The following is a 14,514-nucleotide window of genomic DNA, read 5'->3' as shown; positions in this document are numbered from 1 at the left end:
CACATGGCACCCATCAATGGCACCAGCAGCAGACCGAAAACCATAATGGCCAGCAAGGTGAGCAAAGCCAGCCCCCAGCTCCTCCATCTGCTCTGCTTTCGGGAAATGGACAACTCTGTGGAGGATGGTCATCATTTCCTCAACGACTTTGTGTGCAATCCTGCACACTGTGGCAAGTGGCATGGCAAATATGTCTGCCGTTACCCTGTAGGAGGCTCCACAGGCAAGCCAGTAGAGTATGACCAGCACCTCAACTTCATGGCTCCATCCACAGGCTTTTTCCCGGGGCAGCATCTGGAGCAGCGTGATGATGCTATTCCTGGATAGCCTGAAGGCCGGTTTCAGCTACGCTCCAGAAAAGAATGTGGTCAGGATAGGCACATTATTATTGATTTGTGCGTACCTCTCGCAGTAATACAGTAGTTCTAATACTTTTTCTGTCCCGCCACCCATCAGAAACCAAAAAAAACAATCCTGCAATTTTTTTTAATCTGTCATTGATGATGATAGGGGAAGCAACTAATAAAAAGAGTTAAGCTGAATTTAGTTTCAGTGAAATAGAGGCCAGCACAAAGTACCAATGAACTTGTGATTATTTACCTCATATTATACAACATTGTTTTACTCCATGTTTTTGCTGAGGTCATTCACCCCACCCTCTCTTTGCTCCCTGTTTGAGAACCACTGCATTAATATAGAGTGAAAAGTACCAAGAAGAAAATCAGGTATGTATGTGGAGTGTAGGCTAAACCAGTTATTCCCAGAGAGTAAGTTGTAACCCCCCAGGTGGATCACAGGAGATTTTATTGAGATTGCCAAATAAACAAGAATAATTTCTGCAAATTAAGGTTTATATCTGCAGTACATCTTTTATACAATATTTAAAATGCCTATTGTTTTCCTGATGAGGAATTAAAAACAACAAGATGGCCTGTTAAGTCAGTCTAAATGCATTTATTTCTCAAGTATTTAACATGTATATGTTTTCAATATCATGTGTCAAGATAATATAAGGTGATGCAGAAACGGCAGTAAAATGGTCAAGCATGTTAATTTATGCACAAATTAACTCTATACATTAATTTTGGGTTGTAATGGTAATGGTTTGTCATTTTTAAAAATTGGGTCCCTAAAAAAAGTTTGGGAAACAGTGGGCTAAACCATTTCAATATTAGTGAGGTAGTGTTATATAACAGCTCTACAATATCAATCTCAGTAAGGTTATAGCACCACAGTAAGTATAAATAAATAAATAAATAAATAATCTGTTTTTGAGAGGTATTTGTCCATCCCATATGAATGAGGATAGACTAATATTTGAAACACCTCTCAGTGTAACCCAGTACATTTCAACATCCCTACAAACTACAGCTGACAAAATATAAATCAACATCTCTAAATAAAATATTTTATGTAGGGTTACTCAGACTAGACAAACGTACAGTGCCAGAGAGACATGCCAATAGGGCACGCCTCCTCTCCATCCACCTCCGCATCCTGGCTTGTCTCATACAGATCCGCCTCCTCAGTTCGGCAGCCTCCTCTTCAGCTGCTTTGTACAGCAAACTGATGGTGATAGCTGTCACAATCTGATCCATGTAGTTTTACTGTTTGTTTGTTTGTTTTACCGTCTAAATATTCAGTATGAAAACTCAACTTAGCTCCACAATTAACTACTACAAAAACTACTCAATAACTCCACTACTACTACAACAACCTTCCGCAAACGGTTTTCCCGCCACTGGCCCATTATATATAGGCCACAAATCCATGAATATAAATATTAAGATTTTTTTAAGGTAAACCAAAAGATACAGGGTTGTGCTTTATATCATATTTTGTTTTATTTCAAATATAAATTAATGGTGAAAATAACCAGAAGACGAGCTGAGATGGTGACGTCATCAAGTACGCTGCCATCCCAATTGCAGAATGACCGTCCTGCGTCCTCCCATCCTGAAGAGACTGCACTCCCAGGTCGAACTTGCTAAGTCTGAACTGCCAAATTCGTAATTCCGAACTTGGCGTACTCGGTATTAGAACTAGAACTAGAATAGCTGTGTCTGTGTTACTGTTATTCATGCGCAATTGCGCATCCATGTCAAACAGCAGGGCCTCGCATTTCAAGTTCGCACAGGGCCTAGCACCCCCCCCGCGATGGCCCCGTCCCAACCTCCCAGACCTCAATCGCACAGCCGCTGCACGAAGAGCTAACAGTCACTAGTCACTCCCTGAAAGCTGCAGTAGGTAACTTGTATAAAGTAATTTTTGTCATATTTGCTAAAACTGCCCCTATGCCCAGACAGCAGTACATGAAACATGTAATCTGTAAAAACAACAACAAAAAAAGAAAAAAAAACGGCTCCATTGGTCCCACCTACTGCTCCTACTGCAATTTGCAAGAATCCACCATGCCTGACACAAACAACCAATCAGAGCCAGTGGAGCAAGAGGAGGGAGTGTCTGACATCTGTCAATCACTACTCACACACGCTGTGAACCACCCCCTCCCTCCGCTCATGCTGCCGGCTCTGCCAGCTCAAACAGATCTGTTAGCTTTCATCAGGAGGCTAGTGAAAGCTATGGTGGAGCAACAGCCACCCGCAAAGGAGAAACTGCCCATACTGCCGCTGCCAAAAACAGCATATATGGCTAAGACAACAAATAACCATAACACTAATATAGTGATTGTTACAGTAACACTCCGCAGCACGTACAGTATGCTAGCGACTGTGATGTGGCTGGGCAGAGTTAGTTTGTTTCCGGTGCTATGGCTAACATTACTGGTTGTCAAGGCAGCCATGCAGACGCTGCAGGGAGGAGGGGCTTGGAGGCAGGGCATGAGTGAAGTGGAGAGGGAGCGGGAGTGACGTGGTGCTTGTGTTGGTTCAAATTTTCAGGTTAAGCCTTCTCTTCTCGATCTTACCTAATGCAACTTTAACCCACACTTTGTGCTCCTCCCATCTGGTCACCGTTACAGGTTGCTGGCATGGAAGAAAATTAAGTTCAGCCAGAGTTTTGTCCCATCTGCCATAACAGAGCTTAACAGAAGAGACTGTAATTTGGCTGACTTTGTGTGTTTGTGTATGTAAAGTTTGAGAATGTGGTGGTAGTGGATGTATGGTGTGGGATTCATGTATGTCGCTGTCGATCTATCCTGTTCAGTTTGATGTATCGTGAGGTTGTGCTCTGATGTTGTGTGTGATTCATGTTTGTATCTCTCAAATTTGATGTTTTCTGTCTGGATTGATGGATTTGTGTACTCTGAGGTTGTATAGTGGAAAAATTCTCCTTGCAGACGGACAACATAAATCTAAATCTAATCCTCTCCTCTTCCTGTCAAACTTAGAGTGCTTTAGGAGTATTGAGAAGTGATGACTTTGCATCATTGCATCTGCTATGGTGAGGTCTTGTGAAGCATCAAAAGATTCAGTGCAGTGAACTCACCAGCTCTGAGAAACTATAAAAAGCTGTGAGAAGAATTGTTTCTAATAGTAAAACTGACAGTTCTTTTGTCCATACATCATCAGCAAATCACCCATTAATGGAAAAAGAATCAATGGAAGGAACTGCATCTGTGTTCAACTTTAAAGCCAACAGAGATTCTAGATTTTCATTATCAAAGAATGAGATGCCATTCCATTTGTAAAGCAGATGACACCAAAAACGGAGCTTGGATCTGCAGCCTGCATCCAAGCTTACCATATCACGAAGTTTCTCTAAAGTTTTGGAGAGGTCAAGAAGTCTGGATATAAAGGAGTGTCCTTGGAGTTGAAGTGCATGACGAAATTGATGCCCAAGTATAGAGTGCAACTCTCTGCCTCTTGCATGTTTCTTTCATAACTTATCTAATGCTATTTCATTTTTCCAGAGGCAGGGAGACTTGCATCAGGTTGCTATCTAAGGTGATGCTTCAAAATTCTATGGACTGGAGCATACCTAGTGTTTTCTCTTCGATACCTAATTTTTTGCAAAAGTATGCGTGAGAGTGGAAATGAGATGGAGTTTGGTTTTGAATTTGGATTGATCATGAGCAGAAACTTTCTGACAAGATATCAAATATCAATCAGGATATCAGGATATAGAGGTGGCGCTCCTACACTTACTAGTTCAGCTACTGGATACTCACCTTTCCAGTGTGTTTATGATTTCCAGCCCCCGCTCCCAAGGAGGTCTGGCCTACAGTGTGAGAAGTCTCATCTGCTCTTGCCGTCTGGGATGAGGGATCCAGTATCTGGTGTACTGGGAGGGTTCTGGCCCAGAGGAGAGATCCTGGGTTCCCGCACACCACAACCTTGACCCTGAGCTCATCTGCCAGTTTCACCGGGATCCCCCGGAGCATCCCGCCATCTCCAGACCTCACCATCAGAACCTGAGGCTGACCACTCCTGAGGCACTCCTCAGCGAGGACTTGGACCAGGAGATCATGGACTCCCCAGCTCAGAATCCTGAGAGATATGAGGAGGGCACCCTGGGAGAGGAGTTTTGAACCCACCCCTCTCCCCCATCTAACCTATTTTGGGACATCAGGAGCCACCCCTTGAGGCAGGGGGTTCTGTGACATCCACTCCACACCTTACCTGTCACCTGCTCTCCCTAGCCATGCCCTCCTCCCCTCATCTGAACTGATCACTTTTGTCTCACCACTCATTATGTGAGTATATAAGCTCTGATGATTGACTGACTCCTGACTCCTTGCCAGATTGTTTCTCTGCATCATGCAAGACTTTGCAGCACTTACCTTCGGACTGATCTCCTGGTTACGACCTCACCTGTTCCTGACCTGCTCTGCCCTCCTGCTTCCTGCATCCAGACTCCGTCTGCCTGTTGCAGTCCTGCAGACTCTCTCCAGTCTGTTGGCATACAGATCAATTCACCCACCAAGGGTAAAAGAGCTAAACTGTTCCACAGTGTTTGGTCGCTTCAATCTGTAGTATAATTTTTTCCAACAGACGTGTGAAGAATTGAGTAAAACACTGTAACCAATGGTAGATGATAGTAGCAAATATTGTAGTAGAAGTTTAATAGTTCATTTGCTTAAAAGTACGGAGAAATAGAAATGGAGAAGAAGCACATAAAAGGTCAAGATGGTGATACTGTGCAGGGATGATACTGTACAGCAGAGATCACGAGGGCAGGGCGCCCGTATCATGGATCTTTGGGGTTTTCCATGGCCTTGCAGGTGTCTTTGCAACTGTCAAACTGTTGTTTGTGACCTTACATAACCCTGTGTGTCCTTATATAACCTTACTGTATTCAATCCATGTTTGAGTGTCTGTTATAATCATGAAAGATTGAATGGTCTCATAATCACACTATGATTTACTATGCTTTAATGAATGCTGGTTTGGGATGATTCAATATACTTTACTATGTTTTAATATACTCTCAAAGTGCACTTAAAGATAATGTGACTGTGTGACATGTCTTTATACTTTATATGCAATATGGCAATAAATTGTAATTTGGTAATGTTTTTAAAAAATAGAGCCCATAACCATCAGAAGCTAATGGTGTAATTTTAAGAATAGAAAGAAAATAAAAAAGAGCATCCTCAAGATGCACCTTTAATGTGTCAGTACAGGTCTGAGAAAGACAGGAAAAGCCCAGGCTGAACAGCGGCCAAAAGATAACGTAATGGTGTAAAAAATAGAAGAATCTTAGAAAAAAGAGAAGATGCCCCAAGGGCGGGGTAGACCTTGAGCTGCACTGTATAAAAGACGGAGCACTGACCATTGTAAGTTGGAACTTCTTCAGAGTTGCACTCTGTGTGTCTCTGGGTGTTTTTCCCCTTTGTTGCCGGCAATAAACTATCTTTGCTTCTCGGACCCTGACTCCTGCAGCTCCTTTTTGAGCACTTTTCTTGGACAGCTGAATTTGACTTTTTCTGGCCTGTTGTGGATTGTACATTCGGCCTTCACATTCCACGACAAATCCAAGTCTTTTGGTGGCTTCGGGTCAAGGGCCTGCACTGACAGATTAAATCCATCTGGATTTCAAACTTATTCAGTATGGTACACTGCTGCCCCAGTCCCCTATTACGAGAGCATTTCCTGTGCGTTGGCTGTACTGCATTTGGGTCCAATTCCTGCCCTTCACACCTAAATGTAAAAGAGTGCTGAAATATTGACATTTTAGTGCACACTCTTTTTCAAGACTGCATGGTTTGTTTATTAGTCCCTGATCCCAGGATAGACCCCATGAAATTAAGCTCATAGTTAATAATTTTCTTTATTATTAACAATTTCACCCACCAGCACGTATTCCTCAGAGGAAGCAGAGCAGGGCTGAAGTCGCCGAGGCAGTTAAGCAACTCCATGGCAATGGAGCCTTGGGGGTGGATGAGATCCGCCCTGAGTATCTCAAGGCTCTGGATGTTGTAAAGCTGTCCTGGTTGACATGCCTCTGCAACAGTGCGTGGTCATCGGGGGCAGTGTCACTGGAGTGGCAAACCGGGATGGTGGTCCCCATCTTTAAGAAAGGGGACCAGAGGGTGTGTTCCAACTACACACTCCTCAGCCTCCCCGGCAAGGTCAATAGGAAAAGGGTAGATTGCCTGCTCTGGGAGGGAGGGGGTCCTCCCCCAACTGGAGGGATTTTAAATATCTTGGGGTCTTGTTCATGAGGGAGGGAAGGAATGGGAGGTTGGTGGATTGGGGCAGTGGCTGCAGTGATGCGGGCACCCAAACAGTCCATCATGGTGAAGAGGGAGCTAAGCCAAAGCAATGCTCGTAATTTACCATTCGATCTACGTTCCGACCCTCACCTATGGTCATGAACTATGGGTAATGACTGAGAGAACAAGATCACAAATGCAGGCAGCCGAAATGAGTTTCCTCCGCAGGGTGACTGGGCTCAGCCTTAGTGATAGGGTGAGGAGCTCGGACATCCGGAGGGGCTTGGAGTAGAGCCGCTGCTTCCTTGTTCAAGAGCAGGCATGTCAAACTCATTCCACAAAGGCTGTGTGGCTGCTGGTTTTTCCTCCAACCAATCAAGAGCACGCAGTCTGACTAATCAGCTCTCTGAACACTGAGATCAGCTAATGAAATGAGTCAAGTCTGGTGTGCTGCTGCTTGGTTGGAAAGAAAACTTTCAGCCACTCAGCCCTTTGTGGAATGAGTTTGACATGCCTGGTCAAGAGGAACCAGTTGAGGGGGTTCGGTGCATCCCCCCCCCCCAAGAAAGCTTGGAAGAGGCTTGGTTATAATCACTTAAACCAAGATTGATTTATGTCAAATTGAACTTAAAACAGGTGTGGTCAGTAAATAAAGGGTGCTAAGGTGCTGCACTCTTTAGTATTGAGAAAAAAATCTATGACTACATAAATTCATGATAATAAATATGAAATAAATAAGACATTAATATGTATAAAATAAGCATGGCAGGCTTTAAGTACCTGTCACAGGCTGTCAGCAACCATTTAGGTGTATTCCAGCACTTCCTAGTTACGGGTTGCCGACTGTACAGAAGTCTATGGAAGATACTGAACTTTTACCTGTCATGTGATCACACAGCTTGCCTTAATTGAAGCATCAAACTTTCCCAGCAGGTCACAATTTTGTACAATCAAACATATGACATCATTACTTTATATTCAGTGATCCAAAGGAATTTATTCTTTATCCAATCCAATACAATTAGATGGTGGTGCAGGCACAATGCGAGGCTCAGCATCTCACTAGAATTTGCAGTATAGTTGTTATTTTCTTTCTGATTTGAAGTCTGTTCGCTTACAACAGCTTTACAAACACTTCCAACAGCAGACAACGACTTTTCGATGTATATTTCGATGCACAAGCAGTGCATTCGACAAACTTCAGCTCCCCCAAGAGACTGCCAGGAAAGCGAGGTTGACCGGAAGCAACCATCGGTGGTGTCAAGATCAAAAACAAAGGAGAGGGAAGCATAGAGGTCTACAGACAAGCTACGGCTAAGCCTGCACTGGCTATCTCTACAAGTATCTTCCTTACCAATGTTTGGTCCTTGGAGAACAAAACGGACAAGCTATGACTTCAGATTACCTCACAGAGAATGTTTATGGATTGCAACGTCATGATTGTCAGTGAAACATGGCTTAACAACAGTATCCCAGACACCGTGATTGAGCTGCAGGGATGCCACGTCTTCAGAGTGGACAGAACGGCAGAGCACTCCAGTAAGACCAGGGGCAGAGGACTGTGTATTTATGTGAACAAAAGTTGGTTTACAGACTCACCTGGAGCCTATTGTCCTTTCGAAATGGACTGATATTTGTCAGGAATGCTACCAGAGCTGATGTCTGACTACCCATAACCTTAACACAATATTCTAACAATGAGAAATGTACTGTTATCAGTACAAAAGACACTTGTTGTGAAGGGGTGCCAATACTTTTGACCATGCAGCTTTCATTTCCCACAGCATTTTGGTGGTATTTTGTGTTGAATTTTGGGAAACCAATTGTTGTTTTAGTTGTGTTAAGTTATTGAAATGATCCTGGTTTGGTTATTTCACCAAAAAACCTCTAACTTTTGATAGAAAACCAACACTTCCAGAGGGGTGCCAATACTTTCGTCCATGACTGTATGCGGCTATCCACCAACAACTGCACACCCTGATGGAGACTTTATTGTTGCTGGAGATGTCAACCACTCCAACCTGAGGACTGTTCTCCCCAAATTTCACCAGAATGTCTCCTGCTCCACCAGCGGAGACAAAACCTTCATCTATGTTTATACAAATATTCCTGAGGCTTACAAAGCCACCCCCCTACCCTACCTGGGACAGTCTGATCATTTCTCATTGTTCCTACTCCCCAAGTACACACCACTCATCAGATGTGTCAAACCGTCACTGAGGACTGCTACAGTATGGCCAAAGGGAGTGCACTTCACACTCCAGCACCAGTTCCAACACACAAACTGGAGTATGTTCGCCACCCGGGCCACACTGGACTCAGGATCCATAGACATTGACTCATATGCCCCCTCCATTCTCAATTACATCAACACGTGTTGACAATGTCACTACCCACTAACTCATAAGAACTTTCCCCAACCAGAAGCCTTGGATGAACAGTAGGGTCTGCCTCCTACTAAAGGAATGTGACTCTGCCTTCGGATCTGGTGACACAGTGGCCTACAGCTCATCCAGAGCTAACCTGAAGACTTCCACAACAACAACAACCATTGCCGCTTGTGGCAGGGTCTGGGAGGAGGTCCCCCATCGTGCCGGTACCAAAGCAGTCAGCTGCTGTGGGCCTTAATGACTTCCACCCCATCACACTCACCCCCATCATCACCAAGTGCTTTGAGAGGCTGGTCTTGGCCCATCTCAAATGCTGTCTTCCCCCCATACTGGACCCCCATCAGTTTGCCTGCCTCCCAAACAGGTCGACAGAAGATGCCATTGCCACGGCACTGCACTCCACCTGGATGCACCCGGACAACAGCAACACCTACACGAGGATGCTGTTCATCAACTTCAGCTCAGCATTCAACACAGTCTTTCCCTCCAAGCTGGTCAACAAACTCCGTGACCTAGCATCAGAACCCCCCTCTGCAACCGGACCTTGGACTTCCTGACCAATAGACCCCTCTGTTAGGTTCGACAACCACACCTCCGCCACTCTGACCCTGAACACCGGCGTCCCACAGGGCTGTGTGCTGAGTCCTCTCCTCTACTCATCTTCACCCATGACTACATTCCTGTGCATGGCTTCAACTCCATCATGAAGTTTGCAGTCGGCATCATGGTGATAGGCCTGATTAACAACAACGACGAGTCAGCCTACAGGGATGAGGTTCAGTAGCTGGTGATGTGGTGCACTGACAACAACCTGACCCTCAACACTAAGAAGACCAAGGAGCTCATCGTGGAGTACAGGAAAACTAAAGGCTGCAGTCACACCCCATTCACATTGACAGGGCTGAGGGTGAATGTGTCTCCAGCTTCAAGTTCCTGGGCGTCCAGGGTCCAGGACCTTTCCTGGACCCTCAACCTCTCCTGGACCCTCAACACAAGAAAGTCAACCTGGCTCGTCAAATCCTAGTCAACTTCTACCACTGCCTCATTGAGAGCATCCTGACCAACTGCATCTCAGTATGGTATGGAAGCTGCACAGCCTCCTAGTGGAAGGCCCTGCAACGGGTGGTGAAAACCGCCCAGTACATCACCGGTGCCCAGCTAACTGCCATCGAGGATCTTCAGCGCAAGCAGTGTCTAGGAAGGGCACGCATCATCAGCAGAGATGTCAGCAGAGGGTCTTCCCACACCAGCAGGCACAGGAACAGCTTCTTCCCTAGAGCTGTTACCCTGCTGAACTCCGTCCCCCAGCTCAAAGAACTTGGACCTGACCATCCAGAGCTGCATATTCAACAGCAGGCCATGGACCGGGAAAGATCTTATATGCGAAGCTGTGCCATGAGTCTGTATGACAAGCAGAGTTGGTTAGCTGGATGTGGCATGAGTAATGCCTTCTTTTGCTTTCCCTGCCTTTCATTTTAAGGTGCTGTAACTGAAATATTATGGATAACCATTGGGGTACGGGACTTAAAACATCTAACTGATGGTATCAGGGAAGCACAATGAAGAGGTAACAAAAAATTGACGTCCTATCCAGAATCATTGACTGTGTTACATTTGAGTTGGCTTTGCGTGGACATGATGAGAGTGAAAGTTCCAAAAACCCAGGGATATTCTTGGTGGATTTTTTTTGCCTCACTTTATAGTGTCTTGAAAGAGCACCTCAAGATTGCACAGTGTTTAAGGGGACATCAAAAACAGTGCAGAACAAGCTGATGGCTGTGTCCAGTCCATTGTCAGGGAACACACAATCAAAGAAGTCCGAAACAGTGATTTTCTGTTAATTCAGGCAGATGGAATTTGCCACACAGACCCATTTTGTGCTTGTGCTACACTACATTAATGACAAGCATAATGTGTAAATGTGGTGCTACTGCAGGTGTTCAGAAGAAAATAAAGGGTGTGTACCCAAATGCTCAATACATCCACTTACATGCACATCAGCTTAATCTCATAATGCAATAGGTCACCTCTCATATCACAAAAGTGACACAGTTTTTTTTCCCGATCTTGGCGAATTCACCGTTTTTTTTTTTCCAGGTCTCCTAAGCGGACGAGTATTCTTGATAAAGTAGTTGCCCATAGACTGCCAACAACCAGCAACGTGAGATCACATCCATGCCATGACCACTGTTTAGGTGGGATTCTGGTGACATTGTGTTAGGATATGCTTTTTGTCTCTCCTAGGATACTTAAAACTGTTTTTCTCCGTTTACAAGCAAACGTGCAACCGAAGTTTTCCAAAATCTCCACTCTGGCCGGAGTTTTTAGAATGCATCATTTTCAGAGGCAAATTCTCTGTTTGTGTGCAAACAAAGGGCACAAACAAAGGGAAATGTCTCCGTTTTTCAAAATATCCATGTACATGTAAACTGGGCTTGAGACTGGGTGTGTCTTCCACACTCACTGCTGGCCCTGCCTCATTACGTGCACACCTGCAATGTGTTAGTGTCATCACGCCAGCAGCATTTAGGGAAGACTTACTGGACACATGGCTGCCATTTCATCCTGATCTCAGCCATATGTTTACCCAGTCCTCTTTGTGAGTATACTTGAAGAACCATTGGAAATTCCTTCCTTGAAAGATTTTGTCCAAGAGTTATGAAAAGATTCCCTGGACCATGTGCTCTCTCAGTTCAATTTCTTTCCAAATAAATATGGTGAATCTGCCATAGTGAACCCAAAGGATACCTGCCACCTGACCACGCCCATCTTACCTGCCGGATAAATTGTTTGTTCACCCTTCCATTCATCCTTTGCTCTCCCTGCCAGCACTCCAGTATATCCACCTATCCTGATTTGTGTGTGTCTTCAAAGTTAACATGAGTAGTCAATTAATCATTTTGATTGTTTCATGTGTATGCCTTTTGTGGTGGCTTTGCTGACATGTGCTCTGCTGCTCTATTCTCTTTGTTCCCAGACATGTTTGTTGCTTGACCATTTGACTGTTTAGTTGTGGATTGTATATTCACACATACTTATGTGTTATTTCTTGTTTGATTGACCACTCCATTGTTTAATTGTAATTGTATTGTCTCTTTGTTTATCTCTTTTCTGATGCAGCACACGCAAACACAGACAAATAAAGAATCAAAAAACATCAAAGATCAAATCAAAGATAAATAAAAGCCACTGGTGTTGCATCAAAACCTGCCTTCTCCCTTGCCTAATTCCATCACTCAACTTCTTGCCATTGACATCTTCTGACCGAGACTTTGTTTGCTCGACACACACTCACTCTCTCCAAATCACATCACCCTACAGTTCTTTCAAGTTATTCTTGTGGAATGTTTTCGTTGAGCTTTGGACTCTATGCTAACCGTGTTCTCTGATTCAGTGTTCTCCAGCCCTGTTGTGCCACTCTGCCTCAGTTCTCCAGTGTAGTTTCTTTTGCAAATTCCCCTCAGTTTGAGTCTGTTTTTGGTTTTCCGTATACACTCTGTGTGAGATTTTTGTTAGTAGTTTTGTTCCTTCAATACATTCATTCTTTGCAATTGCCCTGATATCATTCTGCTTTATCAAGTTGAAAGAATTATATTTTCAGGCTAAGCCTTAACGCTTTTACCCCAGTACAGTCAGAGAAGCAGGAGCATTTGCTAGGCTACTGGAAGATTCAGGGGTTTTTTTTATTTTTGCAATTTTTTCACTTTTTCACATGTGAAAAAGTATGTCAAGCTGCAGAATAGGAAGACCACTCAAAGCGCTTTTACAACTCACCCAAATCACCAGTTCACGCACACATTCATACGGCATCTAAGCCACTACACATTACAAACATTATCCACTCACACACAGATCGCACAGCATCAGGAGCAGTTTTGGGGTTCAGTAGCTCGCCAAGGATACTTCAGCACTGGACTGCCGAGGCCAGGGATTGAACCAACCTTCTGATCGGTGCACAACCACTCTACCTCCTTAGTCACAGCTGCCGGTCATGTATCGTAACTAGAAATACACTTCTCCTTTAAAATAAGGAACAATGTTTTCCTGTACAGGGATATTCCTGTGGAGCTCACAGCATCACTACCCCCTAATCATGCAATGATGGAGTCTAACCAACAAACAATCACTTTCTTCAAACTTCCTATTGTGGACTGGTAAATACATTAATTTCATGATGCTTTAGGTATATCTGCAATATGTCTCTCCTAATGGAAATGCTATTCTAACACTAAAGCAAATTAACTGCACTAAGTAACAAAACAAAACCACACACAAATGCTTTACTCAACCGTAATCTGTATTCCTGATGAACTTCCCATATGTCACAGCATACGTGGCACTGGGGAAAAAAATGTGAGGTTGAGGTGATTTAATTGCCACAAAGCCTTATGGACATACCAGTTACTAACAGGCTACAAGGACTGCTGAATGCCTTCATCTTCGTGTTACCACGAAGATGCAGAACCCCATTGAGCTTGACTAGCTTTATGCTACTCCAGTCGTCCCCCCACATCATTGTTCACTCATCTGGGTTACTGGAGCCAGGCCCAATGTCCTTGTGTCGCGAACCGTGCACTGTACTTGGAATTGGAATCACAAGAATACATTTTCTTCCCTCAACAAACAAGGCCTGTATTTTTAGGTCTGGCAACTACCAAACAGGCAGATAGTAACACCTCTTGTAACAAATATCTTCTATGATGTAATCCAATTCACAAATTTGTCCTCTCTTCCTACTCTTGCAAGAAACTATAGAACAACAAACACAGCCACGTACTGAAATAAGAGCAATGCTTCAGAGTCATTTCAAAACTGACCTCAGGGCAAGACACAAGTACAGACCAGGGCCGTCACACTCAACTATCATCTCCTGGCATCTGTCTTCTGACAAGCTCATAGTAGATAAAAACCGTCTTCTTACAGCCTATCAAAACTGACCAACAAAAACTATGTGACACTATGAAAGCGCTAATATTGATATTATTCTCATAACTACAATAACATGATACATGCTGTTTGTCTCAGCTTGCCAATAAAGCAGTCAATTAACCTAAAATAGCAATGATAATATTCTTGTATTCTGTAATTTTGGTGTCAATATTAAATATCATGGAACATTTATTTAATTGACTGCTCCACCCCATTTTCATTTTTATTGCTACATTTTCTTTCCTATAAACTTCGATAATCACTACCATCATACTTGTTTTGAGGTCCAAAGATAAAAAATGAGCTTGCTTCTGGCATTGGCACTGCTTCCTCCTTCAACTGCAGATCTGCCATGGGACGAGGTCTAGGGCTTTCTGGGATCTCAGGGTCCTCCTCCTCATCATCACCTAGCCAGCAAAAAGAAGGAGGGATTAGCAGAAGCCTTTCTTAGGAATTTAGAAGAGTATGATTAACAATATAGTGTGGAGGCATTGGAATTTACCAGGAAAGTCTGCTGGAGGGAAAGGGTCTTTGACCTCATTGACGTTAGACTCAAACTCATCAATTTTGAGCTGCAGA

At 43.9% G+C, this 14,514-nt stretch overlaps 1 protein-coding gene across 1 annotated transcript in view; it reads right to left on the bottom strand.

Annotated features, from left to right (window-relative positions):
- LOC143335425 (dihydropyridine-sensitive L-type skeletal muscle calcium channel subunit alpha-1-like) overlaps positions 1 to 14,514 on the bottom strand; it is a 236,725-nt gene that overhangs the window by 129,808 nt on the left and 92,403 nt on the right. Inside the window, exons 16-17 of the mRNA XM_076754846.1 lie at positions 14,438 to 14,507; positions 14,210 to 14,342 (exon numbers count right to left, since the gene is read on the bottom strand). Of these exons, the coding sequence (XP_076610961.1) occupies positions 14,210 to 14,342; positions 14,438 to 14,507 (203 nt within the window). The remainder of the gene's footprint in view (positions 1 to 14,209; positions 14,343 to 14,437; positions 14,508 to 14,514) is intronic.

Source organism: Chaetodon auriga, chromosome 2, assembly GCF_051107435.1.
Source record: "Chaetodon auriga isolate fChaAug3 chromosome 2, fChaAug3.hap1, whole genome shotgun sequence".
NCBI lineage: Eukaryota > Metazoa > Chordata > Actinopteri > Chaetodontiformes > Chaetodontidae > Chaetodon > Chaetodon auriga.
Note: the sequence above shows the minus strand (reverse complement) of the source record. Positions and strands in the feature narration are given on the sequence as shown.